This window comes from Simochromis diagramma, unplaced genomic scaffold (assembly GCF_900408965.1).
Source record: "Simochromis diagramma unplaced genomic scaffold, fSimDia1.1 OVJJ01000216.1, whole genome shotgun sequence".
Lineage (NCBI taxonomy): Eukaryota > Metazoa > Chordata > Actinopteri > Cichliformes > Cichlidae > Simochromis > Simochromis diagramma.
This window is the reverse complement of record NW_024386883.1, coordinates 13541095-13568918: the sequence shown is the minus strand read 5'-3', so window position 1 is coordinate 13568918 and position 27824 is coordinate 13541095. Positions and strand designations below refer to the sequence as shown.

Below are 27824 nucleotides of genomic sequence, written 5' to 3'. Positions count from 1 at the left end.
TGAGTCCTTTGAAATCACTTGTAAGCTCAGTATTTTTTAAAGATTTTGAATAAATGGCAATTTACTTGAAACAGCAGCTTAACCTAAATGCTATTTTAGCTGTTAGCAGAGTTATAAATGATTTATATTTTCAATTTTTTCTTGTTTCGTTTTTGCTTTTTATTTTTCTAAAAATGTTTAGTTTTAGTTTAGTTTTTTTTTAGTTTCAGTCTCTTTAATTAGTATTATGTGGAAAGCATATGGGAGGTGCAAGATTGAGGAAAATTAATGTATTAATATATCATAGTGAACTGAATATTACAGTAAAACATTTTTTTTAAAGCAGTTGACTCATAGTCTAGTTTTGTTTTGTTTTTTTTTTAGTTAATTTTTTTTTACATTTAGATTTAGTTCTTAGTTTAGTTTCAGTTAATTATTATAACTTTGGCTATTTGGCTCTACAGGTAATTTACGTTAAGCCAGTTTTAATTTTCCCAGGTTCTGCGTGTTTGTTGACCGTGCTTTTACTTTGAAGGTACGGCCGGACATCCTTGTTTACTTTAGCTGCTGGCTTGCTGTTGGCTGGATCCGCTTCTCAACCTGTTTGTTAATCGCGCTGTGTGGCTTATTAACGCCCCGAGTTTATAATAAGCCGGGCTGATTTCTCAGGGGGGGATTTGACTTGCCGTCGCCGGGAGGCGGTAGGTCGATTTTTGAGGACAGATTAAGCAACACGGTGAGCATGTCCTGAGCTCGGAATCAAACTGAGAGGCTTTTCAAATGTAGCTTGTTAGCTAGCTGCATCGCGTACAGTGTACACACTGCCTTTTTTGTTCTGCTCATGGACAGCCTCTGCATGACAAATTATTACCAGTGTTGAGTGCAGGCAGGGCACGAAGACAGCGATCGTTTTGTTTGAAAACGTGTCAAGAACTGATCTCCGGTTGTCAGCCACCCACCCCCAGCCCAGCCCCGGGCTAACCCCCGGTCACCGACCGAATTAATGGCCGGAAATCCGAGAAGGGGCGCCGGTCTCATCGGCTTGATGAAGGACGCCTTTCAGCCTCACCAGCAAGCTCTCCAGCCTCACCAGCCCGCAGTGGTCGACAAGAAAATGGTGGAAAAATGCTGGAAACTCATGGATAAGGTACTGACAGTGGTTTTCCGGTAATAAGTCCTTTACAAGAAAGGGTTTTGAAACAGTAAACGAAAAACTTCTTACTTGACTTTTTCTTTTCTTTTTGTCTGTAACTCTACATCAGAGACAAATGCAAGGCCACTAACTGATTTTCTTTTCTCACATATTGAAAAAAGATTTAGCTCAACTTTCCATCTGCTCCTTCACTTAGCGTGAAACTGCGGTTATATTGAATCATCACTAATTCCCTTTGCATGACATGAATAACCTCCAGGACATCCACACAGGAAGGTGCTTTGGCTTAAATTTAAACAATAACCTTTAAAGCAGTCTAAACCTGAAGCCTAAAACTGCAGTACAGTGGTGTCTGATTGTCTAATTGGGGTCATTTCTCCTGAATTAGGTCACATTCATATCCCTGGGAGGACACCCTATATTTAGTATTGGATAAGAAGAGGTGTACATGTTGCAGGGGCAAGGCAAGGTTCTCTATAGTCATTGCAGCCTATTTACTTTCTTTTGCAGTTGGCTATAACTAAATCAGATGAGCGGGAAGTGCAGAGAGATGGTGAGACAAGAGCTCACAAGATATTAATGCAAGTGAGCTGATGTAGGAAGTAACAGTGCATCAGATAATAGAGAGTGAACCACGGCATGCATGTGCAGTGTTCTGTGCAGACTCATTTACACCTGTGCTTGTAAATGGCACGTTTGAGGTCAAAAGCTTTCATACCTGGGTGGTATGCTTCAGGGCTGGGTGCTGAAAATTTTTACTGCCTTGCTGTAAAGTTGTATTGTGGGAATACATTGCCATCAAAGTGGCAAGATGAGGAATCCGAGGGTTTTGGGGGAAGGGCTGGATCTGATATAAAGAGTGAGTGTGCAAATGTATGCAAAAAAGAAACAAAACCCTGCTTGGTCCACAGCAACGTGGGGAAAAGATGCACTTAAATGAATAGTGACAGGTAAAAGTTTCTGGTGAAGTTGATGCAAATTTTAGGTATTCAACGTGTTATTGTACTATGAGCAATTTCATGTTTATGGTCACAATATATTGGAAGTTATTTGGTGGGTATGGGAGCATAATTGAGTGCAATTTGATAAGTAACCTTAGTTGTCAGGTGATTAGACGGGTAGTAAATGTCCGTCACAGATTAAAGAAGCAGTTCCTGGTCAAACTTTGATCTACAGCTTGTGCCGCATTATTCTCCGATTACCGAAAAGACTCTATCAAGAACATTATCATCATAAACATTAGGAAATATTGGCTGAAACTTTAAACCATGACATCTGTAAGAATGGCAATTTTGTCCGGTAACATCACATTGCAAAAATCGTGACCCAGTTTTATGAGCTTAAAATTTATAGACACATCCATATCCAAACTTGCGTGTGATAGCTGATGATCTAGCTGGAAAACTGTCACGAAATCTGTGATGTCTCTTTAAGCACCCTGAGTATTAAACTGGTTAGCCCTGTATTTAAATGACCTCAGGCTTTTCTCCAGTACCATACTTAGACAAACTTAAAAATGTTTTACCTTGACTGTTAAACATGCACATTGCAGCATCTCGCATTGCCACAGCTAAAGGTTTTAATCCTGTTTGTTTTATTGTTTTGTTTTTTCGTTGTTTGCAAGTTAAAAAAAAAAAAAAAAAAATCTCTGAGCCGTTGCGTTCTCTGTCCAGGTGGTGCGTCTGTGCCAGAACCCCAAGGTGGCGTTGAAGAACAGCCCGCCCTACATCCTGGACCTTTTGCCGGATACCTACCAGCATTTACGCACCATTCTGTCCAGGTATGAGGGCAAAATAGAGATCCTCGGCGAGAACGAGTATTTCCGCGTGGTCATCGACAACTTGACGAACAAGACGAAGCAGACCATGAGCCTTTTTAAGGAGGCCAAGGAGAGGATGTACGAGGAGAACTCCCAGCCCAGGTAGGCGCACGTTATATCCGGACAAAACATGATTTGTCTTTGTGGGGGAAACAGAATATTGCACCAGCAGAAAGCCAGGATGGAAAAGCTGTGAAGCAGGGAGTACTGGGTATCTGAATCATGGCACAGTTAAAGAGCTAATCGTTGTTTTTCTTGGCTTCCTATCAATAAAATAATCCCTTAAGCTCATGATAGTACGATAATTCGAGACAGTCTCTGTCCTATGGAGCACAGAACTGAGCTTTTTCACAGCATCTGTTTTGACATGAAATAGTTGGAAAGCACAGATGTTGATGATCACATTAATAAAGATCGTTACCTAAATAGAATAAAAGCTTCACTAATGGACCACCTTTGTCTGAAGGTCTGCTGTCAGCATTGGCTGACTATTTTTATTTTAACCAAAATAAAAAAATGGGTTCTTAATGAAAACCTTCCAAACTACCCAAGAAATACAACTCGTACTAAGATTTTTTTTGTGTGCTATTTTTTATTTTTTTTCCATCAGATGATTAAAAAGATAAAAAAGTGGCATGCTTGCACATCTCTAACTCTGTGCATTTAAAATGACCAGAAAACTACTGGAAGTGCTGATGTCATTTAAGCTCTATAACATTAAACCTGCAATCTTTTTGTAAATATTAATTTGAAGTATTGAAAAAGTTTGTCTTTTTTCTCAAAATGTTCTTACAAGTTTCCATCGCTGCGATTAAATCAAACCATATGAAGCAAAGTGAACTTTATAGGGAAGTGATTGCACTTTCGCAATCATGTGTACTTCCTCTGCTTCTCAGAAAGTCTTTGCTAAGCAAAAGTTCATCCTTCCTTTTACGCACTGAATTTTTATCAAGTGTAAGATGTTCTACACAAACAGCTGTGCTGGCATTAGCAAATGCATGTATAGGTCATCGGAAAGCCTTTTAATTGAACCTTCAAAGCTGAGGTCATGCTCAGACGATGTCATAAACATATATATGTATTTTTTTTTTTTTTTTTTTTTAAAAAGTCGTTGCCCAACTGGCTGTGTGCTCAGTATGCGTCTGCGACTTTTGGTTCAGTTTTTTGTCATGTGTCACCTTGTGCCTTCTTTTAAACTGATTTACTGTTTAAAAAAAGCAAAACAAGTTTGGACTAGATTATGCACCCGCACTGGTTATGTTCAACCCCAATGAGGGTGGACTCACTTCCTCTGAAAAGTAGCGTTTCGTGTAGACTGCTCAAACCAGTTATCTTCAAATGTAAAGCAAACGCAAGTGTAAATGTCAATTTTCAACATTGCTTCCCTTCTTCTGCAGTTATGTTCATCATTTCAGCTCTAAGTGGACATATTTTTATAAATTTGACACGTGAGTTGTCAGGAATGGGGTTCGTTTGTCTGGGAGGTGGTGCAGCCGGCCACAAGTAATTTTACAGAAAGTGCTTTATATGCATTTAACAAAATAACACGAGTTGTTTCAACAGCAGAAAAAGAAAAAAGCGAAGAAGAAAATGTCCAGTTGACTATTGTGTTTGTTGAGAAAGAGGGAAAAAAATTAACTGTAGATCCATAAAATGTACGAGACGAGTGGTACCATCTTTGATTCCGCCTGATTGTTTTGTACTCGAAAGTGTCTGGCTGCTGAAAACTTCTATTTCTGTGTGCATGCAAGTGTAACTTCCCCTTTTTATTTAAAACCGAACATGGCGTTATAGAATACTAAAGACATTAGGCTGATGATACCTGTAACTAACTTGTTGCTACGGTTTCCTTTAATTGTCTCTCTTCCTTTTCTCTCACTTAGGCGAAACCTTACCAAGCTGTCTCTGATCTTCAGTCACATGCTAGCGGAGTTAAAAGCCATCTTCCCCAATGGCCTATTTCAGGGTGACAACTTCAGGATTACCAAAGCTGATGCTGCTGAATTCTGGAGAAGGTCATTCGGGGACAAGTGAGTTTTTGTTTCAGCTCTTTATTCTTATTCTTGGCTGATGCTCGAATGACTCATATTTCACAGTAATCCTTATTTATGTCATGCTGGCCATCGATTCCAGTTCATCTCTGGCTGATACAAGCAGTTTTATCTTACTTACTGCTTCCTGCCCCTTGCAAACAAAAGATTTAAACAGAAGTCAGATTACCATATTAGCATAGTCACATTCACGGGCAACATACATACGAAAAGTAAAAAAAACACAACAAAAGCGCTGAAACTGAGCATTTATTTGTTGACAAACTGAACGGTTTGTATTACAGTCTAGTCCAACTTAACTGAATGCAACCATCTGGTACAATTATAGCTATTCTGAACTATGCAATTTTTGAAAACTATGCAGCCCCTTCAGCAACTGAAGAATTTGAAAGTAAATTAAAACAAAATATAATTTTACATTAAATAAAAAAGTTTTAAACTTAATTAAAATAAAAAAATGTCTTAAATTAAAATAAGTAAACTGTCATGTTTATTGCTGCCAAAAAAAAAGTTAATCTTTTGCTCAGAAAAAGGATCAACATGCTCTGAAGTCAGAGCATGTTCCAGTCCACAAAAACTTTTTTTTTGTAACAAAATATCGATTTCTGCTGTCCCTGTATCGATACATTATTAGCAAACAAAATGTCACGATACTACACAGTATCGATTTTTTCCCACACCCCTAGTAACCATATACATATGTGTCTGCATGCATAAATGCACTGAGTTGCTGTCATGCTCAGATATTAGTATTAATCAGTAGTTGAACACACGTATCTAATAAAGTCACAGTTGAGTGTGTGTATTTGAGGAAAAGCATACCAGGTCCCCTTTAGTCAACTAAAAATACACCTGTGTATACATTTAGAGTTGTGTCTTTATAAAGGTCTGCTGCCTTGTTAGCTAGGTGTTAGCTTAGCAAATCTGCAATTTTATTACATTTTAGGTTCTGTTTAACCCCAAATTCTGTCTTAACTAATAGTGAAAGGCAATGTTCCCACAACAAACATTCGTTTCCTCTCCCTCCCTTCTACCCAGGACCATAGTGCCATGGAGGACATTTCGGCAGGCTCTTCATGAGTTTCACCCTATTAGCTCAGGTCTGGAGGCCATGGCGCTCAAATCCACTATCGACCTCACCTGTAACGATTACATCTCTGTCTTCGAGTTTGACATCTTTACAAGGCTCTTTCAGGTACGTCACAAAGCATTCAGAGTAGTTCACTGTAAAACTGCACAGTTTGCACTTTAATAACATTTTAGTAAAGGCGGTGAATTACACGAGGACGTTTAAATTTGTTTATTTGTTTAAATTTGAGTCCAGCTTAGTCTCTCCTGTGTAAATGCAGCAGCAGGGTCTGAACCCACTCGCATATGTTTTTCTGTAGTGTTGCCAGCGATCAGAGTTGGTGTTTGTAATTTTATTGCTGCAAACAGATCTTCTGTCCTATATGCATTATAGTCTCATACCTGATTTTTGTTGTGAATTCAACTTCAAAACAGCCGATGTACACAACATAAATAAAATGTTTGCATTTGTGAATCTGTGTCTTGCAGCCATGGTCATCTCTTCTAAGGAACTGGAACAGCCTGGCTGTTACGCACCCTGGTTATATGGCCTTCTTAACCTACGATGAGGTGAAGGCTCGACTGCACAGGTTCATCCACAAACCTGGCAGGTAGGCCTCACAGATCAGATATATCCTATAATACTTTTGGGGGAAAATTCCTACTGTATTAAATATTTTGTTGCAGGAGTTTGTAGCTGTTGGTTGAAATAACTCTCTCCCACAGCTATATCTTCAGGCTGAGCTGCACTCGGCTGGGCCAGTGGGCAATTGGCTATGTGACAGCTGATGGGAACATCCTGCAGACCATCCCGCATAACAAACCACTCTTCCAAGCACTCATTGATGGATACAGAGAGGGATTGTGAGTCGCATATCATCGGGGTCAATGAACTAGTATTTAGTGTAGATTTATAGCACTATTAAACTGCAAGCTGTCAGGGGAGAGTATTGTCTTTCAGCCTACCGAGTACATGTTACTTTAGGTTACTGAATTAATAGTGAGGAGGGTGGAGTCTTTGTAGTAGTTCCTCAAAATTGAACAAAAAAACCTTACGAGGAACAGGTTGGAGAGTGTGGATAAAATGGTGTCACAATCGATGTATAATTAACTAGTTTGTGTCAACCTGCAGAGAAACAGACCTGTTTTGTTGTTTTTTTTTAAGGATTTTATAATGAGAAATTGTTTGGCAGCCTCGATGAATTGTAAAAACATGGCGAGGTTGTTGTTTCTTACTGTTGATTTATAAAATCTGAAACTGACCCTTTTTTCGTGACTTGGTTGCGTTTCTGTGCGCCGTGGTTCTCCAGCTATCTTTTCCCAGATGGCCGTGCACAGAACCCAGACCTGACAGGGTTGTGTGAACCGTCTCCACAGGACCACATCAAAGTTACTCAGGTTTGTTTCTCATGTGCGTGCATGTTTTTAATGCAGAGAACAAATACAGATGCATAAAATGACAGATTTTTAGGAATAAATCTCTACAGGATGAGAGTAACATGAGCAGCCGGTGTTGAACGGTCTCCCTCTTTCCCTCGTTTCTCTGTGTAGGAGCAGTACGAGCTCTACTGCGAGATGGGCTCTACTTTCCAGCTTTGTAAGATCTGTGCAGAGAACGACAAGGATGTGAAGATCGAGCCGTGCAGACACCTGATGTGCACCTCGTGTCTGACCGCCTGGCAGGTATGACCTTATATGCCACCTCTCCATTTAAACTATAAACTTTTATTACACTGATTTGAAGCAGCTCGATAAATCCTGACAGGGACCTTCTTTTTCCTGCTGTAGAATTTTCTTTAAATTCAGTTTTTTGTGTTCAACGGTGCCTTTTTAAATAGGTCAATTAATAATAATAATAATAATAATAATAATAATAAGTCTTTGATTTAGATTCATTTTCAGATTGCAAGTGTTTTACTCCACTCTCTGATCTGCATGTTTAAACTTAAGTATAAAGTCTTTTTTTCTTTTTAAAAAAAATTATTATTAGTAGTTCCTGCAGTAGAGGAGTCGTGTCATGTTCCTCAGTGTAACTGTTGCAGTCCCCAAACGTATACGTTCGGTTCTTTGAGCCATAAGATCCCACAGTGCTGCTGAGTTTTAATAATGAAAGTGTGAAACAAAGGGAAGCAAAAGAACTCCGGCTAAAACAAACAAACAAACAAAAGAGGAAGGAGTCCATGAACGAACCACACCAGACTGTCTGCTTCAGGCGTCACCCCTAAACTACTTTTTTTTTTCTTCCTTTTTTAACTAAGAACCAAAAACAAAATCAAAAACAGGCCTGTAGCAACAGAAAGGCAGAGGGGAGGGACAGAGATTCCAGTTACTGACCATCAAGCTTCAGCAGCCAATCGGCACTAAGAATAAATCTAAAGTGAGATCAGGTTAACGAGGGTGCTGATAAAAACACAACAAGGTGACGACTGGACCAACGCACCGAGGTCACGTGTAGCTGTAACTTTATTGTTTTATTAACGTGATCTTACAGTCAGTGAAGCTGAAGCACTTTCTTTTTGTACTTCCTTTAATAAAATCCTTCTTGTTACCAACAACTGTAACAACTTTTCCTCTTCAAACATAAAAGATTAAATAGACTTGACTGGCTGGGAACATAGACTTGCTAAGAGTGACACAAAGGACTTGTTTGCCATGAGTGAGTGATTAAATGAATTAATTTGATGTGCTGTTTATTCTTGATGGACTTTGGACTTTAGACTTCCTTATATGGAATTTATTTTGATTGTTGTTGACATCAGACGAACAATATAATCGTTGTCTTCCCAAGCACAGTCGTGTTGTTCTCACTACTCTGCTTTCACGACAGAAATGCTCTCCGGGCTAATTTAACAGATTAATTAATCGCAGCATGACTGCACAGTTCTTTAGACATGGTTTTTGTTGAAGTGCTCCTTCTGCAGATCTTTGATGTACAACATTTATTTGACATCTTCAGTTTTATTTACATTATAATTCATCCTATCCAGGTTGACTCTTTTTGTGGTAGTTTTCATGGTTTCCTCCTTCAGCTTTCATTCTTGAAAAGACTTGCAGCTGTAATTTGGGTTTAAATCAAAGCAAAGCCTTTTACAAATGATGAAAGCTTCAGTCTGCTCCTTTACCTTTACCTCCTAACCTTGCTGTGTCTTTCTGTGTGTGTGCATTTCAGGAATCGGAGGGTCAGGGCTGCCCGTTTTGCCGATGTGAGATTAAAGGCACGGAGCCAATTGTAGTGGACCCCTTTCACCCGAAGGCCAGTGGGGCTTCCTTTGCTGGTTTCCAGGGGTCGAGCAGAGCAGAAGCCGCAGGCAACGAAGAGGAAGAGGATGATCGGCTGGAAGACCAGCAACTTGTCATGAGCAGGCTGGCCTGCACCAAAGTAAGACGAGCACGTACATATATTTAGACGCTCATTGGGTGCTTTATTAGACGCAGCTGTTTGATTGCTTATTAATGCACATAATTAATCAGGTAATTGCTACAACAACTCAGTAAATTTAGCTAATAGATATGGTCAAGATGACCTGCTCAAGTTCAAGCAGAGCATCAGAAAAGGAATGAAAGGTGATTTGAGTGATCCTTATCGTGTAAATATCGCTGAGGAATATTACAAGCACTTCATCTGCTACAAAATGTGTAAATCAATGTGTGGGTGTGCAGGTGGAGCGCCCTCCATCTCCAGTGTCTCAGCTGCCTCCGGTGCCTCCGCGACTGGACCTCTTACAGCAGAGGTCCTCCGCCTCCCTTAGTGCACTGAGTCAGGGAGCCACAGCCAAAGTAAGTACACGCCTGAGTGCACTAAAGACAAAAGACTTTGAGACCGACTAGCTGTGGAAAAGAATTCAAAGGGTGGAAAAATAGTTTTTAGAAAAACACTTGCATTGGCCAAAGGTGCATTCAAGACTTACTGGTCACTGAAATATTCTCCCTCTGAATAGTGCCTATAAGAAGAGCCCTGTGCAAACATACACTAAGAAGTTGAACCAGAAGTAATAACTGCTTAATCATATGGAAGTCATATGCAAAGTGTTAAGGCCAACACCTGCTGCTGGGACGCAAACTTCATTACAAGAGCAGTACATTTAGGTCAGAGTAATATCACAAACTAACCACCTCCTATTACCAGCTTTAACTCACTTTTTATATCAATAAATAAGTGTATATGAGTAGCTAACGATATAAATATCTAATGAATATCTTCTCTAGAAAAGAGCATTTATAGTTTTAGTTGTGATCAAAAGAGCCTGTGAGATAAAGCTGTAATGAGCCCAAGTATATTTTAGTCAATATTTCCTAGAAGCCTTGAAGTTACCACAGTGTGTGTCAGATGTCCATTTGATAGTCAAAAATAATCATGTGTTAATGTGGCTGCAGATTCCTGGAAATTATGTGAATTGGCTAAGTGTTGGTATTCACAACTGCTCAATTGTTTGCGTGTGACTTAAAGATTAATAGTCACGCCTTTTTATTAAACCTCCAGTGTGCTGCCAGCCCTGCTAACACAATTATTGTTAATACCAAAATAGGATGTGTGTGTGTGTGTGTACTTGAGTCTTCACATCTCTAACAAAAAACATCCTGTACTGTGTCTTCTGACCCAGATGGTAGCCACACACAGGGACAAGCCTCTACCTCTGCCTCCAGCACTGAGAGAGCTGCCCCCTCCTCCCCCACCGGAGCGCCCCTCCCTGGTCGGCCAGGAATCCAGACTCCAAAGGAGACCCCTCCCCTCCACCCCGGACCAGCCAGCCTGGGCAGCCAACTACATGGTGCCACGCCCTGCAACGAAGGCCCCGTCGTCCATCCCTCAGAGCAACGGAGCCGGCGCAGAGGGGAGCAAACCGCAGACGGCGATCAATGCTGTGTACTGCCTGGCTGCGAGGTACGGAGCTCTGCTGCACTGAGGTGTAGTAGACAGGAAATAATGTAGTGAGACAAGAACTGATGAGGAGCGAATGGATATTTTTCCATCTTTCTTCGACCTTGCCAGCAGCGTTCTTAACATTTGTTTTGGTGATGTAATGTAGAGCCACATCTATCAAAATGATGCCTTTCATATATTTCAAGAACTAGTAAAAAAAAAAAAAAACTGTCAGTGTGTTTGCATTTTGTGTCTCCTTCAGGATTTCTCAAATTTGTCATTTACGACTGATGAGAAAAAACACGCTCTGTGATGTCTACCTTTGCTCAGGTCGTTGCCAGGGTCAGCGGTGTCCAGCGGGGAGAAGCTGTCGTCAGACGGCGAAGATAACGAGTACATGAGTCCCACATCCCTTCCAGCTTCCGGTGCCCCGTGGGTAATAACAGGCTCCTTGGTGCCCCCACCACCATCCCAGGGAAACAACCACAATGACATCAGGTAAACGGAACAGCAAGGGGGATGAAGTTGCTTCTATTAGAGGAATGTTTTTCAGGAAAATGACCTCTAAAGGCTTCTCCGCAGCTGGAACGTATTGACACTTAACATGTGGGCTATTTATTTCCCATATTTTTAGGTTTCTGGATTAGTTTTAGTATTCTGACTCGGTTTTTAAAGGCCAAACATAATCAATGACCAGAAGAAGAACACAGCTTAACAGCATTGAAAGTATCACAGTGTGAGGCAAACAAATAGACAACACTGACCTGCGCTGAGCCCAGCAGTGTCTCTGGATTTAGACTACAAGTGAAAGAAAATCAGACCCAAAGGGAGCATAAAAATGACACAATTGATCCCACTGTCATCTTATTAATGGAGTATGTATAGTGTAAAAGGAAGAACTTTACACCAGATCAGGTCAGATGACTTGAAGCTCCGGGGTGTGCTGTCTTTTGGAACAGGGCTATATTGCGCTGTCTTTAAGGGAAAAATATAGATGTTGGGTTGTTGGAAATACCAGCAGATCAACAAACATGCTCAGACCTTCCGGCAGGTAATAAAATGTGTTTGTGTGTGTGGTTATGTAATTGTATAGTGAATTGCAGAGAAAAATCTCACTGGGAAAGGTTACAAGTGAATTTCAAACAGTTCGTAGAGTGAAAAGTGAGAAAGTTGGTCTATAAACAAGTTAAAGGGATAGTCTGACACACAGTAATGCAACCCTCAAATCTGAAGCTGTGTATTTTGTCCAGCAGGGGGCTCTCGAGGTTCCCATTCCTTAGACAGAACTCTCGTTCACTTACTTGCTGTTTTTCACCTCCTTAAATAATTTAAAGGGCATTGCTTGAAGATGACGGCGGCTGCATCTCAGCTTGTCTCTTTGATTAAAATGATGAAAGTGTCTAAAATGTAGGGAATTCGAATGGATAGGAAATCTGCTTAAATTTTAAAACTCGAGAGCTGAAAGTTGTGGTGTGAGCCTACAAAGATGCCTTCGCTGGGTCCATGCGCGACTAATTAGGCTTAAAATGTGTAATATTTGGAAGCATTCATACCTCTGTGTGATTGGTGGATTTTTGTTTGAAGTAGAGCTAGATGTTTAGCGGTCTATTTGTGATGTTAGCACACTGAAATGATGAGTTTTTGATCAGAGGTTTGGTGATTTAGCTTACAAAGTGTAGATTCAGTCATTGAGAATATTACTTTCTCTGTGAGGATTAGTTTGTGTAAGAGTCAGGCATAAAGGATCGCCAACAATGGCCCTTTTCAAAATCTGCTTCTAATACTTTTTCCTTTCTTTTTGTTTATTTTGGTCATGTAGTGTTACCATGGTAACTAGACAAAATTTCAGATTGTGAGTTAAGTGTAATTGCAAATAAGCCCTGCAAGTCAGCTCAGGATGCAGACTTTCCAGGCACACCGCTCTGTCCCCAACCACCTACAGTTCAAACCAGCTGTTTGCAAGGGGCATCCTGTCAGAAGAAAACTGACTTTAAGGGGACGGTGGCCTGAAAGTATAAATAAGGCTTTATTTATTTATTTATTTATTTATTTAAAATCATGGAAAACTATTTGAGTCCAAGAATAAGATTCTTTAAATGAAAATGAGCACAGTTTGTTCCCCTTTAAATGATTCCTCTATCTCTCTCCGTCTCGCTGTGTGCCTGCAGTGAGGTGGGGGACAGTGACTCTGAGGACCCCCAGGTTTACGAATCCATGTGTAACATCCAGGCCCAGGCCGGCTCGTCGGAGACGACACAGAACTCTGAGCTGGGTATGGGAAGTGCTTGATCATTGTGGATTACTAACAGTAATCGGACTATTTGTTCTAGTAGTAGTGGATAAACTGACATCACAGAATTAAGAATATCAGTGTAAAACCTCATTTTTATTTACATTTTTTTCCTCCAAGACCATCCTCAGCATTCAGCTGTTCCGCAGGACAAAAAGGAGGAGGCCAGTGTGGAGGATGTTTACGAGTATGACTTTCCCAGACCAGTGATCCCTCCTGCCCCCGCCAGAAGAGCCCTGTCAGATATCGGCGGCCCTTCTGCAGCCTTCAGTAATCTCAACATAGACTCTGCAGTAGATCCCAGTATGTGTGGGCTTTTTTGTTGTTTTGTTTTTTTTTCCTCCCCCCTTTTTTAATTTCTAATGATCAGCAGGTGGCGAAATTTCTGGTTGCAAAAAGGGAGTTGTGGTCATTAGTTACGTCGTACTGAACACAGCGTGATTTATATTTTAATAGTGATCACCAGTATGCTCAGCTTGGGGCTTCAAGATGATGCACGAACAAACCGGTGACATCCAGTTCTCGTGTGCAGGCTGTTGTCCACACTATTAATGTTGTTTTATTGAGCATTTTTCCTCAGGCTGGAAATAAAACAAAAAGTGCCAAACCATTTTTTTGGGCATTGAAGCTAATCACAATTTAAAAAAAAATCAAAAAGTCCAAACAGAAAAGTAGTCTTAGTTAGACTCAGTAGTGGTGGACAAATGAATATTAATTTGAGAAGTAATTAGGCTACATGAATGTAACTTGAAACTTCTTGTTTAACTTTGGCTTCAGCAAATTACTGCTTTAACCACACTGAAGTCAGTGATGGAAATTGCTTTCATAGATACTCTAACCACAACGTGCTGCATGTCGGGCCAGCTTGTGAAACTGCTCAGGCGATTCATGAGGTCAAAGTTACAACAGAATCCATCGTGCCAGGCTTGAAGCTATGTGCTTCTGGATGAACTACAGGTAGTTTGGACCAATCAGCCTTCTGTTAGGAAGCCACATTCATTCTAGGAGCAAGTGTCACTGCTTGGCAGTTTGCTTGGGAACAGTTATTTTGAAGCCAGAACTTTAATGTCAGTGATAACCTAAAGGCCTTTTTTCCTGCAAGTTTTATTTCTGTGGCGCATGCTGTGTTTCTTTGCCTTTCACAGACTGTTACAGATGATTTATCCAGTGTTTTAGTTATTTTCAGAGTGCGGATACTTTTAACAGTTTTTAAGGACTTCCTAAATGTTTCTGTTTCTCAGATGTTTCAGGTTAGCAAATGTCTGGTTAGAAAGGGAAATTTTAAATTATTTTTCCCACAAATCATCTACTCATCAGTGCTCATGTGTGAATGTAAATGTGTATTCGACGTGTTTATTTTGTATTTGACTCATCACGTTTCTTATTTTTCTTTCATTTTCTCTCATTTGTTTCAGGTATGTTTGTAGCAGGCGGCGATCCCGAACGTCCCCCAAAACCTCTCCCGCGGCGAGCCAATTCTGACCGACGGCCTCGTCCGTTAAACCGCGAGCCACCTCCGCCGCCGCCAGACCTCCCTGGCCCCTCCTCATCTGCCTCCCCTGTTCCACCTCCGACTATTCCTCCTTCAGGTCCTGGAAGCTTGGCCCTAAACGGGGAGATTGAATGCCTCATATCCCAAGGCTACTCCATCCAGGACATCCAGAAGGCCCTGATGATCGCTCAGAACAACCTCGAGACGGCCAAGAACATCCTGCGCGAGTTTGTCTCCATCCCTTCCACAGCGCACATCGCCACATAGTCACTTTGCTCATCCTCTGTCTCGTCTCTCTCCACTCTGTGCCATTATCATTTACCAAGCACTTTCCTGCAGGGCCACAAGTACTTTCAGAAGGCTTTACTCTGAGGGATGATGCTGCGTTCATGTTATATCTCATCCAAAGTCATTTGTAGTGGGAAAACAGCAACATGGGGTGGGGTGGGGGGGGGACTATTGTTAAAGACGATGTCAAGTGGCTGAAGTTACAGTCTCAGAATCTCTTTTACTTGTAATGTTCATTTGGAGATTGAGGGTTTTGGCCTTAAACGTGAGAGGTCAACTGTAAGTCCGATATGACCTGAACACAGCATAAATGGAGAATCGGAGCCTTTAAAATGGGCTTGCTGTGACCCTGCTGTGATTCGCTGAGTTAGTTACATGCTGCGGCAGTGTCCCCCCTCAGTCTGCGTGCACGCTCTCATTAAGCTAAGTGTTAAAGCCGTGCAGACTTTGTTCAGCGAAGGTACCCCGCACATAGTCGCGTCCGACTGGGCGTCCCACTGCCTGCAGCCGCTCGGTCTGGTGCTTTTACTGGCTTCTTTGCAAATCGTGGCGTACGAATATGTAGCGATACGGTCTGAAACTGGTGATTAACTGTGTGGCAGTCGTGCTCGTGCTGATGAATGTGAACGTGTAGTCGCGGTGCAGTATTGCAGGGCTTCGATGTCGTACGCGTCGCTGTGGCTCGCTCCGTTTTCGATGGTATCTGACAAGGTGAACACAATTCAGTTGCCGTCTGTCAGCTCCATGTTCGGTGATAGTTCTATGATGAAATAACAGATTTAATGTTTAAGTACTCTCATAATGTGTTGTGGTGTGCGTAGTACTAACAATGGCTGAGTTTGAGTTCTTTTTAATTCCATCGTTTCCTGCCACCGCTAGAGGTGGCCCGACACTGAAGGCTGGTTTATTTAGTCGCAAAGCTTCTCTCTACGCTCGTAGTTTCTTAGTTAATAAACGAAAGAAGCTCTTAGAACAGCTTCACTCAGTTCACTGGGAAATCACATCAAACTCTAAAGCCTAAAGCAAAAAACAAAAAACTGAAAGTGGGGTGAAGTCACGTGGACTCAGGTACTCAGTAATAAGCCAGGTTATATGTAACGAGCAGATGCTAAAGGACACGCTCCCTCCATCCTCACAGACATTCCATAGAGTGGATTTTCTTTATATTTTTAGGTTTCCTGCAGCATATTTACATACAGCTACCATAGTTAAGATATTAAAATCTGTTTTCTGATTCTTCGATGAGCTCGTTTACGTCCTCTAACTTTAAACTCTGGATATGACTCTAATGTAGCTGTGGTAATTCCATCTGTCCACAGTCCTGCATGACCATTTTGTGGATTTCAGTCACTCTGCAGTTCATAAAACTCTTCATGGGAGGAATGTTGGGGAAAGGCAACAAAAATCTCAGGATTGTATTAATCCGTCAAAGCAATTTACAACACATTACAGCTGTCACAAATGCCAACAAGTTTCTAAAACATGTTTTAGAAATTTGTAAAAACTTGTTTAAACTTGTTTAAAACAAAAAAAATTGTATTATTAGTTATAATGTTAATAATGAACAGAATTCATGTTTTTAATCCCGATATTTGAGCCAGCAAAGAAGTCAAAACTTAAAATTAATCAGGCATAGCAGTGAGCCAGTAAAAACTTCCTGTGCAAGAATGCAAGAAAATAAGTATAATGTGGCATCTTAATTTAAAAAAAAAAACATTTTTGTATTTAAACCAATTTCATGGGTAACAAAAATAATTATATTCAAGCATTAAAAATAAAATTTCAATCAAATAGCTTGTTTATACTGGTGGATTAACTGGTATGGAGATGATTTCGGTAAATACTAACACTGTTCATTCAGCAGCTGGGGCACAAACCTTACATTGGATGGTGGTCTGATAAACGTGTTGTATAGCCAGCTTCTAGATGCGCAAGTGGTAACACTAAACACGCTGCTGATCACTAGTTTCAAAGTTAGAAAGCCATTTTTTGGGGGGGCTGATTGGCTGATTTGAGCTATTTGCAGATATATTTCACTCTTGGTACTATATAACTGCTACTAAATGAAAATTAAAACGAAAAGTTTAGATGAGCGAAACATCCTTCAAAGATTTATCCGTGATGTTTCGTAGTTTTCCACCAGAGGGCACTCTGTAACTTCCCTGTTGGCAACAGGAATGTTCTGAGCAGAGTGAGAGAGTAAACGATCCATGACATGCATTGTCTGTATTTGTGTGTGTATAGACTCAGAAATAACTATGCATAACAAATTTGTTTTTGTTATTTCGGCTGCTGAAAGAAAAACCAACTGTTGATATCAGATTTTTAAATCACTAAATATCAGTTTTGTTTTATCCTATATGGGTCGTGAATAAATGCCCAGAATAAATTGGCTTGAAATTGTCACAAAACCTTTGAACAGGGACTCGTAGACTCTGACTTCTATTTTAACTTTGGTACAAAAAACAAAGAAATCAACAATCTGCTCCAATTTTACTAACACGTTAACTTCTTCGCGTAAAATTTCAAGCACGCGTGCTCTTCATCACACCAAAACTCTGGTACCACCACTAAGGATGAACTTAGATTGTAATACTTGTAGTGTTGCAATCCATTACAAATACTAGCTTTCCTGTAAAATGTCTGAGTTGACGATACGGGACTTTCTCCATGTGCTGTGACCATGTGCAGCTTCGCTGATTCATGTACGCTGCTGTGTAGTTTTACTCCCCTTTTCTCCTCTTTAAAAGCTGCTAAGAAGTAAACATCTGGTGAGATCAACACTCTTCCCATACATACTTTTATGAACTGCTGCTTTTCAGTGCACAGAGACCTTAGGTCCTTAACGCGCCAATAAAATATCCAAATTGACATGTAAAAAGCCCTTTAAAGGTTTGGATTTCTCTCAGGTTATATTTTCTTGTCAATGGACCAAAAAATTCAGCAGCTGCCACTTCCAGGCACCACACCTATAGCGTCTGAGATGAGCCCATCGGTGGTATTCAGCGTCATGCCTGCATGAGGGCTGTTGGTTTGTCTACTTAAGAAATTAAAGAAAGATTCAGATTGAAGGCATTAAAGGAGAACAGTGATCTGATCTGAATCCAAACACAACACAAAAAGAGTTGCAACATCTGGAACATTTATGTTTTTCTGCATGAATATTATTTAAACCATAGTGTGATTTTTGTTGTTGTTCTTACAAGTCCTAAAGGTAGATGACAAGAACCCAGTTTAATCAAATGAGCCTGACGGTGAAAGGAAGCTCACTGTCAGCTGGTCACCTTTTCATTCCTCCGCAGCGACATGTACAGTAAACGTGCCTTCTGTCCATCACAACTTGCACATGCCAGCAGGCAAGCCAAAATAACCCCTCCACATTCACCATTTAAATGTGTTGGAAACTACTGCAGATTGTTTTCAGGTCAAGCGCTCTCTTGATTTCACCATGGTAACACTATATCAGAACTACAGTTTATGCAAATTTACCTTTTTAGATTAAAAAAATTTAACTGACTTAAAAGTGTTTCAGAATAGAGTGAGCTCCACTTTTTTACAGTCAAAATAACAAACTTTACCCCTGATTTGGGTGAAAGGGCAAAGGGTGATTGACTTATATTAAACATGAACTTTATCTGAAAAATGTTTCTCGTAATTATCAGACACTAGGATTCCCCCCCCCCCCCCCCCCCCCCAATAGATGTGCTGCTGGATTTGGAGACAGTGCAAAAACCTAATACTTCAAACGGAACTAAATGAAAAGAAATGTTACTAAATTTCTAAATCTGATGCTAAGGGGGAGAAAAAAACCCAGTAAATCCTGTTAAGAACCCAGAATACCCTGGAGTTGTCCTGCTGTTTTCTGGCTGTCTGTGATGCCACAGAAATGTTGCAGCTTTAATCGCCCCAAACCAAAAGAATCTTAAAGCGTGCGCTGCTCCTCCTCCTCATCTTCCTCGAGTTGCCCCAGAACGGAGACCACGAATGTGTCTTCAGTCCCCTCAGCTTTGTTTTCACTCAGTCTTGGCGTTTTGTACCAAGGCAACTAACTAAATGGCACTAACTCCAGGACTGTTGTAGTCCTGATGTGTGATGACGCACTCAAGGCTCATTGTCCTGCTGAATCACTGCCAGAGGCTCCTCCGTCTCACACGCTTTCTCTCAGTGTCGCCGGTAACCTCGGCCGGTGTGTTGGTTCTGATCCGCTGATTAACAAGGAATGTGTGCGTGCGCTTTATTCATGTTAACTAGCCTTCTCAACAGGAACTTGCCTACTAAAAAAAACTGTCTTCATTGCTTTATTATTGTCTATGTAGATATTTTATTTATTGTGTTTTTAATATCCTCGGCATTCATTGTGTTACAATGTTTTCATGCCTAAGCCATTAAGATTTTTAATTAAACTGTATTTTCTTTAACATTTGATCTGTGTGGTTTGTCACTAAACATAAGCAAACAGATTCTCTATTAATGTGTTTGAGCATCAGGTTATTTGCATTTATCAAACTTTATGGGACACGCTAATGAAACGATCCTGCAATAACAATTTTAAGACTCGACACAGTACGCTGCAAGACTGTCATCTGCAGTGCATCACATTTGGAAACGTAGTGGGTCTCCAAACATTTACTGCTGCATTATTCTGCATTCATTAGCGGTTGTGTTTCTGGCTACATGCTGAAAGTAAAGCCAACGTTCTCCACAAACTCCAGGAGGAGCTGCTATTTCTCCTTTGTTTACTGCTAGAGAACTTGGTTTGTCTGCTTTTATCAGACTCAATTACTGAACAATTCTGCCTGAAGCGAGGTTAATGAGATTGTACTCGACAAATTAAAAGATCAAAAAGGGTTCAGCAGAGTTGAAGGCGACTGTAGAGTCACTGCAGGCAATTTATTAATCTAAAGGTGTGCTGCGACCACTGTGCTATGAATTATGTTACAGTTATGGGACACTGGAGGTGAATACATGTTTTAAAAGTTAGGTTCTCACATGTTTAAACACAAGTTCCACTGTTTCTGCATGCAGACAGTTTTGGTTTTACTCATCGAGGTTCTGAGATTTATCTTAAATAACATTTTTAAGTCTTTTTCCATGAGTAACACCTGCCTCCTGCTTATTATCTAGACAAAGTTATAATATGGCTTTGTCAGTTTTTTGCATTAGAAAACGTTCCTGTAACATTATACCCAGCAGCCTACATGTGTATAAAGGTATGCATGACAACGGCTGCACATTTCATTCATTCAGTTTCTTTTGTACTTCATGGGGTGGTTTAAATCCACCATCTGGCCAGGGCCATTCTGCATGGAGTTTGCAGGTTCTCCTCATGTCTCCAGGGGTTCTGAGTACTCTAGCTTCCTAAAGATATCCACTTAGTGGGTTATGTTAAGTAGTGATTCTACATTGCTCATGTGCAAATAGCTTTATCTCTGTTGTTGACCTGTCAATGTTGTACACTGCGGGGATAACTCTGGGTTAAATGGGGGGGAAAAATTGCATGATAAATCTTCTGCCATCACGTAAGTATGGCTAAGATTGACAAAAGGTGTTTGTTTTAGATCTTCAACTGTATTTGAGAAACAGAGGAGCTGACGTGGGTTGCAAAGTAGCTTGCTTTGAGCAGGTTAAATACTGCAATCTGTGTGAGAGATGCCTATTGGATGTGTAAAAGGGTGTCGGCTGAGCCATCACAGCCTGAACTAACACTGTGCTTAAAATGTTCAGTGTGCATTTTTCCTGTGAGGCACCCAATCACACACAATTTATTTCTGATTTGGGTTCTGAATTTACACTCAGACATCAAACCTATTAAGAACCTCTGAAACAAACCAGCTCACTGGGTTCCTATGTGTTGTTCCCCCACTGTTAAATAAACACTAAATGCTTAAAGCACAAACTTTCAGTGTAGAAAATATGATGTACTTTTGCTCTTTTCCCTCAAAAAAAAACCGTCACAGGCAGCAATCCATCCAAGCAGCATAAATGCAAGACAAAGCCAAAGTACTGAGTTGTAATCATGGTGGCGGCGTCTCCTTTGGAGGCTTTACACTAAATGAAGAGAGAATGGCTGATTTGATTTGCAGCTACATGAGCTAACGCTGCCTGAATTCATTGCAGATGTGAGCTTTGTTTTCTGACCTGCCTCCTTCCAGACTCCAGCTGGAAATCTGAGCTACTGTTGGAGTCACTTCCAGTTCGTGCTGACAGCGGTTTGGAGGCTGCACTCCTTCCTGTCTTCTCACTGTGGGACTGTGCAGAGCTAACACACTGAGCTCACATTTGCTGGGGTTCATATTTAGCCTCTGGGCTCTCACTTCAGAGCTCCCTTATACCTCTGCAAAAGTAATAACACTTTAAATGAAAACTTTAAATGAAACTTTATTTGGCTTTATTTTCTTGCGAAAAATATAAAAAAAATGCAAGCTCAAAGAATCACATGTACAGTACTCAATTTACACACGTAGAGAAAAAGAAAGAACACAACATTTTTTTCCTCACCAGTGAAAAAAATCCAGAGCAACAAAACAAAGAATCAGAAATGTTTCACTGCACACAGGACACTGTCGGCGTTATGGCTTCGTGCAGCTTTTCTAAACCATAATGACAGTTATTGCCTGAGGACAACCTGTACCTGGATATTTCTTCCAACTTCAGCTCAGTGGAACAAAAAAAGACAAACCAAAAGCAGATAACAGAAAACACATCACTACTTTGTTAATGTTGCAAGTCATCGGGGCAATGTAGCGCTCTCAGCAACAAAGTGTATCTTTTTCACAATGATGTACACAGTGAGCAATATTCACAACACTGGGCCAAAAAAAGGAGCGCACCAATATTTTTGCCTCTTTTCCCTCATCAGGCAGCCGGACTGCATTTGTACAGAGTGTTTAAGGTTAGCCACAGTTTCTGCCTCATGTACTATAATTACATGGGAGTAACAGAGTGGAGCACTTACTGAAATATAAATCGTTGAAGGTGTTTCAAAAAGCTTTGAAGATATTTTTCAAGAAACAAATCAACGTGTTGCTGTGTACAGAAGAATGGAGGCATAAACTCTTGTTTACATTGTACAAATGAGTCGAGGAGAAGCAGCTCATCATTTCTGGATATTGTTTTTTAAACACTGTGAGAAGAGTCTTCCAAATATGTTCAGAAAATCAGTAATGTTTAGTTTTCAGACTTCTGGGTTTGCTGAAGATTGTTCAAGCCGTTCTCCTCCAAAATGACAAACTGTAGACTGATATTTCAAGGTTTGAAAAAAAGCACTTGCTTTAGTTTGGCAGTCCATAACAGAAATCTTAATGTCTGCAATTTATTTTTGTTGAAGGTTTGTGATAGTTTAATGGTAATGCCAAGCCAAGATTATTTTAATCAGTCTGGCACAATGCTGACCAGAAAACTAAATGTTCAAATCTCAGGTCTTCGCATATAATTTCTCAAAGTCTACAAAAACAAAAAGTGTGGCTGCCTGAGGGAGGAAAAAAGCGCAGAGCCTGCAGCCAGACTGGAAAACAGTATCTGCAGCATGTGTGTTGTCTGGACTCACACATACAAAAACACTGGGACGCCTTTTCAGGCAACTAGCTCTCAGTGGAAACACAAAGCAAACAGCAAACAAATTCAGTGTATGATGCATTCTCAAAAACATAGGCACAGCAGATCTCTAACCTTTGACCTTTTCACCTTCAGTAATAGTTCAAGGCCACCACTAGCAAGTCTGTACAAACATGTATTTACAAACGGTACACGAGCTTGACAGCAGTTTCCAAAGAAGCTGCCAGTGTGTCGTGTCGTTTTGACGCTCAAATTAGTGTTGGGATTAACCTGCTGATGATCATCGATTCGGGCTGAAATTACTCGTCCTTTTCTTAAAGTCAAACACACTGACACCCTCTCAGTATGACTGTATCATTTGGTCTCTGACAACACGTCCTGCCTTAAACATCACCTGGAACCATGAACACGGATCAACATGCACAAGACCCAGACGCTGCCATGAAATGAAAATCTGAGTGCCAAATTCCTTAAATAACAAAATATATATAATATATACACTTTGATAAAAACAAAAAATAAAATAACATGATGCACGTAAGACGCCATCATACACACTGAACAACAGCAAAGAGCTGAACACAGTTTCAGGAAGTAGTACAAGAACTAATGAATGGAAGAAAACATTCACTCAAAAGAAAATACAGATCTCTATGTACATACCTGTGTGTGTTAATGTGTGTGCGTGTGTGAGTGTAATGTGCGTGTATGGTTGCGGTTCTGTGTCGATCATCTGAATACTGCTGTGAACAAAGCACGGTGGGTCGAACGTCCAGACTGTGAGGTGGTGTTACTCTGCAGGTATCAGGTCAGTGGGAGCGTCTCCTGCCTCTGCTGTTCCAACACACACCCACTGCCGGCTTCATTTATCTTGCTGTCTGCTGCACATCTTCACAGGGGCTTCACCGGAGACAAAGAGGAGAGCGTCAGCTTCTCAGATACTCCTCTCAGTCCAGTGATCACACTGAATAAATTCTGTTTCCAGCTGCATGCACTACATGACTGTTATTCTATATTTATCACACATTCAGCGCAGCCCTGAATGTTACCCAGAATGCGACGGCACAAATGTCTAACTTGGATCAAACATTTAAGTTTAACTGAACAGCTACCAAACATGTGAAACTAACCACAATATAGACAATTTTCAACTCCCACAGCCTTGGCAGTTATGTTAAATCTTCACAGAATAAAGGCATTTGATGGCAGTTTTAAAAATGCTGTCACTACAAAAATTGTTGTTGGTGTTTGATGAAATGAAAACTGCAGTCATGGTTCACACAAAATTACTGGCTATACATAGAAGTTGAGCGTAAATTGTGACTGTTCATCCACAACAATAGTTACCTGGTCATTAGGGCCCTTTTTGTCTCCGTTGACAGCCTTTAGGAGGACGGCTTCCTCGTTCTTTGTGTTGGTCTTCATCTCCACAACAATCTCATCTTTGGTGGTCTTCTCTTTGGTGCTGATGACAGAAAGAGATGTTGGGACATGTATGTCATGGCTAAAGGCCCAGGCATCAGTGCTGGGCTTGGTATGATGGCAAATTCCAATTTAGACAGTTTACCTCTGGTTTCATAGACTCAGTAATTCCGTTTTTCCTTCTTTTATAGACCATACTAATCTTACACACGACTCAAATAGTCCTTTATTTTTTTACACTTGAAGCACTTCACTTTACAGCCAATTCAGAATCACTGCTTAACCTAGCATGCATGTGTTTTAGAGAGCCAAAATCACAGTGTTACTTAATCATTTGGAAGAAAAAATGGATGGATGGCTAGATAAATGGCGAGAGTGTAAACCCAAAAATATATAATAAAAAATATATAGTGTACACATCTTAGGCCCAGATTTACTAACACGTTGCAACAGTGCAAACTGGATGCAGGCGTAAAAAAATATTGTTGGCAGCGTAGTGGCACGATTGCGTGACCGTGACCCTGTTGCAAATGTATCCCTGTCAGTTCCCTTTTCAAGATGCAAAATATAGGCAGAAAAATATTTAAATAAAGTGCACAAACTGATTTACAAACATCTACGATGTGCAATTTAATTGAGTTGATATTAAACACAGAAAAAGCATGTTTTGTGCTTTATATTGATAAAGAAACAACCTGGGTGTTAGAAAGCAGCACAACTTTTATAAATCACCCAGAAAACTAGCCACACCTGTCAACGCTCTTTAGGGCCTATTTAGTAAATCTGGCCCTCACAGAGTAGCTGGAGGCTTCAGACTGCTCTAGATAGCCTGTTTCAGCCTGTTTTTTCAACTCTTTTATCTCTATGATGCAGACGTTGCTAATATACTAATATCAGGGACATGTGATGCCCGTGAGCACAGAAGCTCCACCTTACATTTTGTTTGCCATGGGCAGCAAGTTAGAAAGTTTAAGTGTAAGAATGAGCACAATCGGTCACCTTTAAGCAGAATGAGTAGAGACAATACTTACATCTCCTGCTTGCCAGAGCGTCCACAGGGGATTTTTCCCTTCTTGTGCAGGAAGTAGATTACACTGCCAAGGAAGGCCAGCAGCAGCAGACACACTATGATCACTACAATGATCACCCCACTGCCCTCTGCGTCACAAAAACACAGACAGAGGACACACTGATCATAGGTTCATCTAAAAGGTTAATCAGGTTAACCTAGTTAACTTTATCAATAACGTTTCTGTTTACTGGTTCAACCTGCACATAACAATCCCACTTCACTGAAGATACATGGTTTACTTTAAATCACTCAGTGCTTTCGTGCCTGTTTCATAACATCACTGCAGTCGCCGGAGGAGCTTGTACAGCTTAGACTTTAACAACATGAATATGAAACAGAAAGACTGTGTCACATGTGTGGTGTTGTGAATTTTAAAGCTCTACCAGGGACTTAAAGTGTAAACATTATTGTAATGGCAGCGTTTTCTACTATTCTTCTCTTTAACTTATCTCTTGCAAAACCCTGTAACTATAAGGAAGTATAATGGGGTGTATTTACATACTGCATTACTTGCTGCTCTGCTACAAAGTAGTTTATTTAACAAAGTTCTTCTCTTTACGCGTAAGAAATAATTAACTGACTGTGAAATTATGTCTATTATATTGTCTCTATCATTTAACTGGCAGTGGACGCTGCAGTGCAGCAGGACTGTATGAAAAATCCTTTATTCATTCATTTATAATCATCATTTATTTTGCTCAGCATCTGTGACCCGTAGCCCTAATAATTGACTTCATTTGAATTGCATTATCCATCCAGAATGTAGGGGAGCTGTATTATCACGTCGAAGTCTACTGGAACAGCATTTGTAAGAAGTAATAGACTGGTGGGAAATAATACGAATATTTTAAAGGAAAAACTAATTCTTCCAGGGTAATATTGTATTTTGACTCAATATGTCATTTCAAGTCCGAAATAGCATTCCTTGATGGCTTTTTCTCACCTCATAAGACTTGCCTGGTTGCATGCCATCATCAAAAAATGTCTTAGACACCTCATGTAGAGGTAACTATCACAAATGTTGTTTTAAGTACTTTGGGGGTGTTTATATGCTGGTCTGTCTGTAACCAATCCTGTTAATGGAATAGTGATGCAGTGATAAAACTTTACCGGTTTAGTAGCTGAAATAAAAGTGAAGGCAGGCATAGTCCAATCAGTGGGCACTGAAGGCATCAGAAACAGAGGCACCATGCCATCACTGGCATCCCACAGCCCTGTTACTCATTAATTTTAGTGTATTTGTAACTCACAATAGCAACAATCGTTATCTGATGCATAAATATGTAGTACAAAAGCTTACATCCTTTCCTTTTAATCAAAAGTCTTTAAAAAACCTTTTGCTACATGTCATACAGCCACTGGTATATCTGTGTAGTCTCTCTGTGTCAGTTCATTGTATTGTCCGGGTCTTCTATGACTACAAAACTAGCAACAAGGCCAGGTGGTTATAAACTGATCTGCATTTTCTGTTCTTTTAATAAAATAAAAAGCAATTAAACGCTTCCACAGTCATGTGTTCCCAAATCTAACTCCAAATTTCTCAGTTTAAATCTCAAATAAATTTTGTAGTTTGTATAAATTCCCTCGACTGCACTGCTCTAAGCCTTCTGAATATATACTCATTGCAATAAAGATGACAGCTCTTTGTGTCACGTTTACCTCCAAACAACAACGACAACAACAACGACAACAACAACATCTACGACAACGTAAAAACTACAAATTTAACCAAGTGGCTTAATAGCCTCTTTAATAGAATTCTTAACCTTTGCATAGGTGCGTGGGATGAAAGGCTATATAACCTTTGGCACTGAAACATCATTTTACACAAACAATGTGAATGAGACACTCAGCGTGCAAAGACATGGACAGAGAGGTGACATGGGCAGAAGGATTAGAATAAAGTGATACTATTATCTTTCTATTCTGCTTTCCTAGAGAAAGATGCATCCAAACCCATCCAATGTAAGGGGAGAACTACTAAGAAGTTAGTTTTGAGGACTTCTTCAGGTGTTTTTATACCCGTGGACACACTTCACACTTCACAGTCAGAATTCAAAGGTCATGATATTTTTTTGCATTTCATCCACTGAAATATCCACGAGTGTCCTTAATCCATATAAAAATTGAGAAGCACACCAAACACGGTGCATAGTGTTAATTCACTCTAAAAATACACATAACTGCAGTATTTTGAGTCCAGCCAATCTCCATGTGAGATAACTACAGCTCCCGATAACGCAGTAAATAAAAGTAAACAAGAATTTACTTCCTATGAGCACTCTACCCTAAATGGAGCACACACTGGGTTTTTTACTGTTGTTTTGGTTCCTTTGTATGGCCCATAGGGCCGATGAAGATTTAACAGTGACTGCTCAGATAACGTCAGAAAATTACTTTAATGCCCCTCGCCACAAATAAGTGCAAATTTTCCAGGTATGTAAAAATCTGCTGTAAAACAAGAGGGGTGTCTGGAAAAGTCAGTAAAAGTGAGACAGTGTCTGTTTTTAGTGTTTAATAAGTTATTTTATTTGTTTTAAAAATTCTGGTATAAATAAATAGTATTTGTACCAGGTCTGAGTGTTTGGTCTACGTACCATTCTAGCTTCTGCTGTGCTTGAATTTGCTGGTGTTACGATTTTTTAGTCTATATCAAACAGAATATTTAATGTGCCCACAGGCCATCCCAAAGATCTGCCAGCGAACCAAAGACAGGACTCGTATCGAGTCACTGAAAAGGATTGATAAATAATGTATGGACTCATCCAACCCTTC

At 40.3% G+C, this 27824-nt stretch overlaps 2 protein-coding genes across 2 annotated transcripts in view; one reads left to right on the top strand and one right to left on the bottom strand.

The window, feature by feature from the left end:
* The first annotated feature begins 531 nt into the window (after positions 1 to 531).
* Positions 532 to 19419, top strand: LOC120733899 (E3 ubiquitin-protein ligase CBL-like). The gene is made up of 15 exons (XM_040032408.1): positions 532 to 1126; positions 2806 to 3053; positions 4835 to 4981; positions 6041 to 6197; positions 6560 to 6681; positions 6797 to 6934; positions 7381 to 7468; positions 7622 to 7753; positions 9240 to 9449; positions 9731 to 9847; positions 10672 to 10952; positions 11262 to 11429; positions 13100 to 13203; positions 13342 to 13524; positions 14637 to 19419. The coding sequence occupies exons 1-15, from the start codon at positions 983 to 985 to the stop codon at positions 14978 to 14980; spliced, it is 2583 nt and encodes an 860-aa protein (XP_039888342.1). The 5' UTR covers positions 532 to 982; the 3' UTR covers positions 14981 to 19419.
* Positions 19420 to 21359: 1940 nt separating this feature from the next.
* The window catches only part of LOC120733900 (cell surface glycoprotein MUC18-like), a 57457-nt gene continuing 50992 nt past the window's right edge, over positions 21360 to 27824 (bottom strand). Inside the window, 3 exon segments of the mRNA XM_040032409.1 lie at positions 21360 to 23455; positions 23903 to 24020; positions 25009 to 25135. Of these exon segments, the coding sequence (XP_039888343.1) occupies positions 23447 to 23455; positions 23903 to 24020; positions 25009 to 25135 (254 nt within the window). The 3' untranslated portion in view covers positions 21360 to 23446.

Excerpts from the sequence above, each read along its gene's own strand:
- LOC120733899 (XM_040032408.1), top strand. The coding sequence starts at position 983 with ATGGCCGGAAATCCGAGAAGGGGCGCCGGTCTCATCGGCTTGATGAAG. Across the intron at positions 4,982-6,040 it reads AGAAGGTCATTCGGGGACAA|GACCATAGTGCCATGGAGGA; the intron begins GTGAGTTTTTGT and ends CCTTCTACCCAG. Across the intron at positions 13,204-13,341 it reads GACACAGAACTCTGAGCTGG|ACCATCCTCAGCATTCAGCT; the intron begins GTATGGGAAGTG and ends TTTTCCTCCAAG.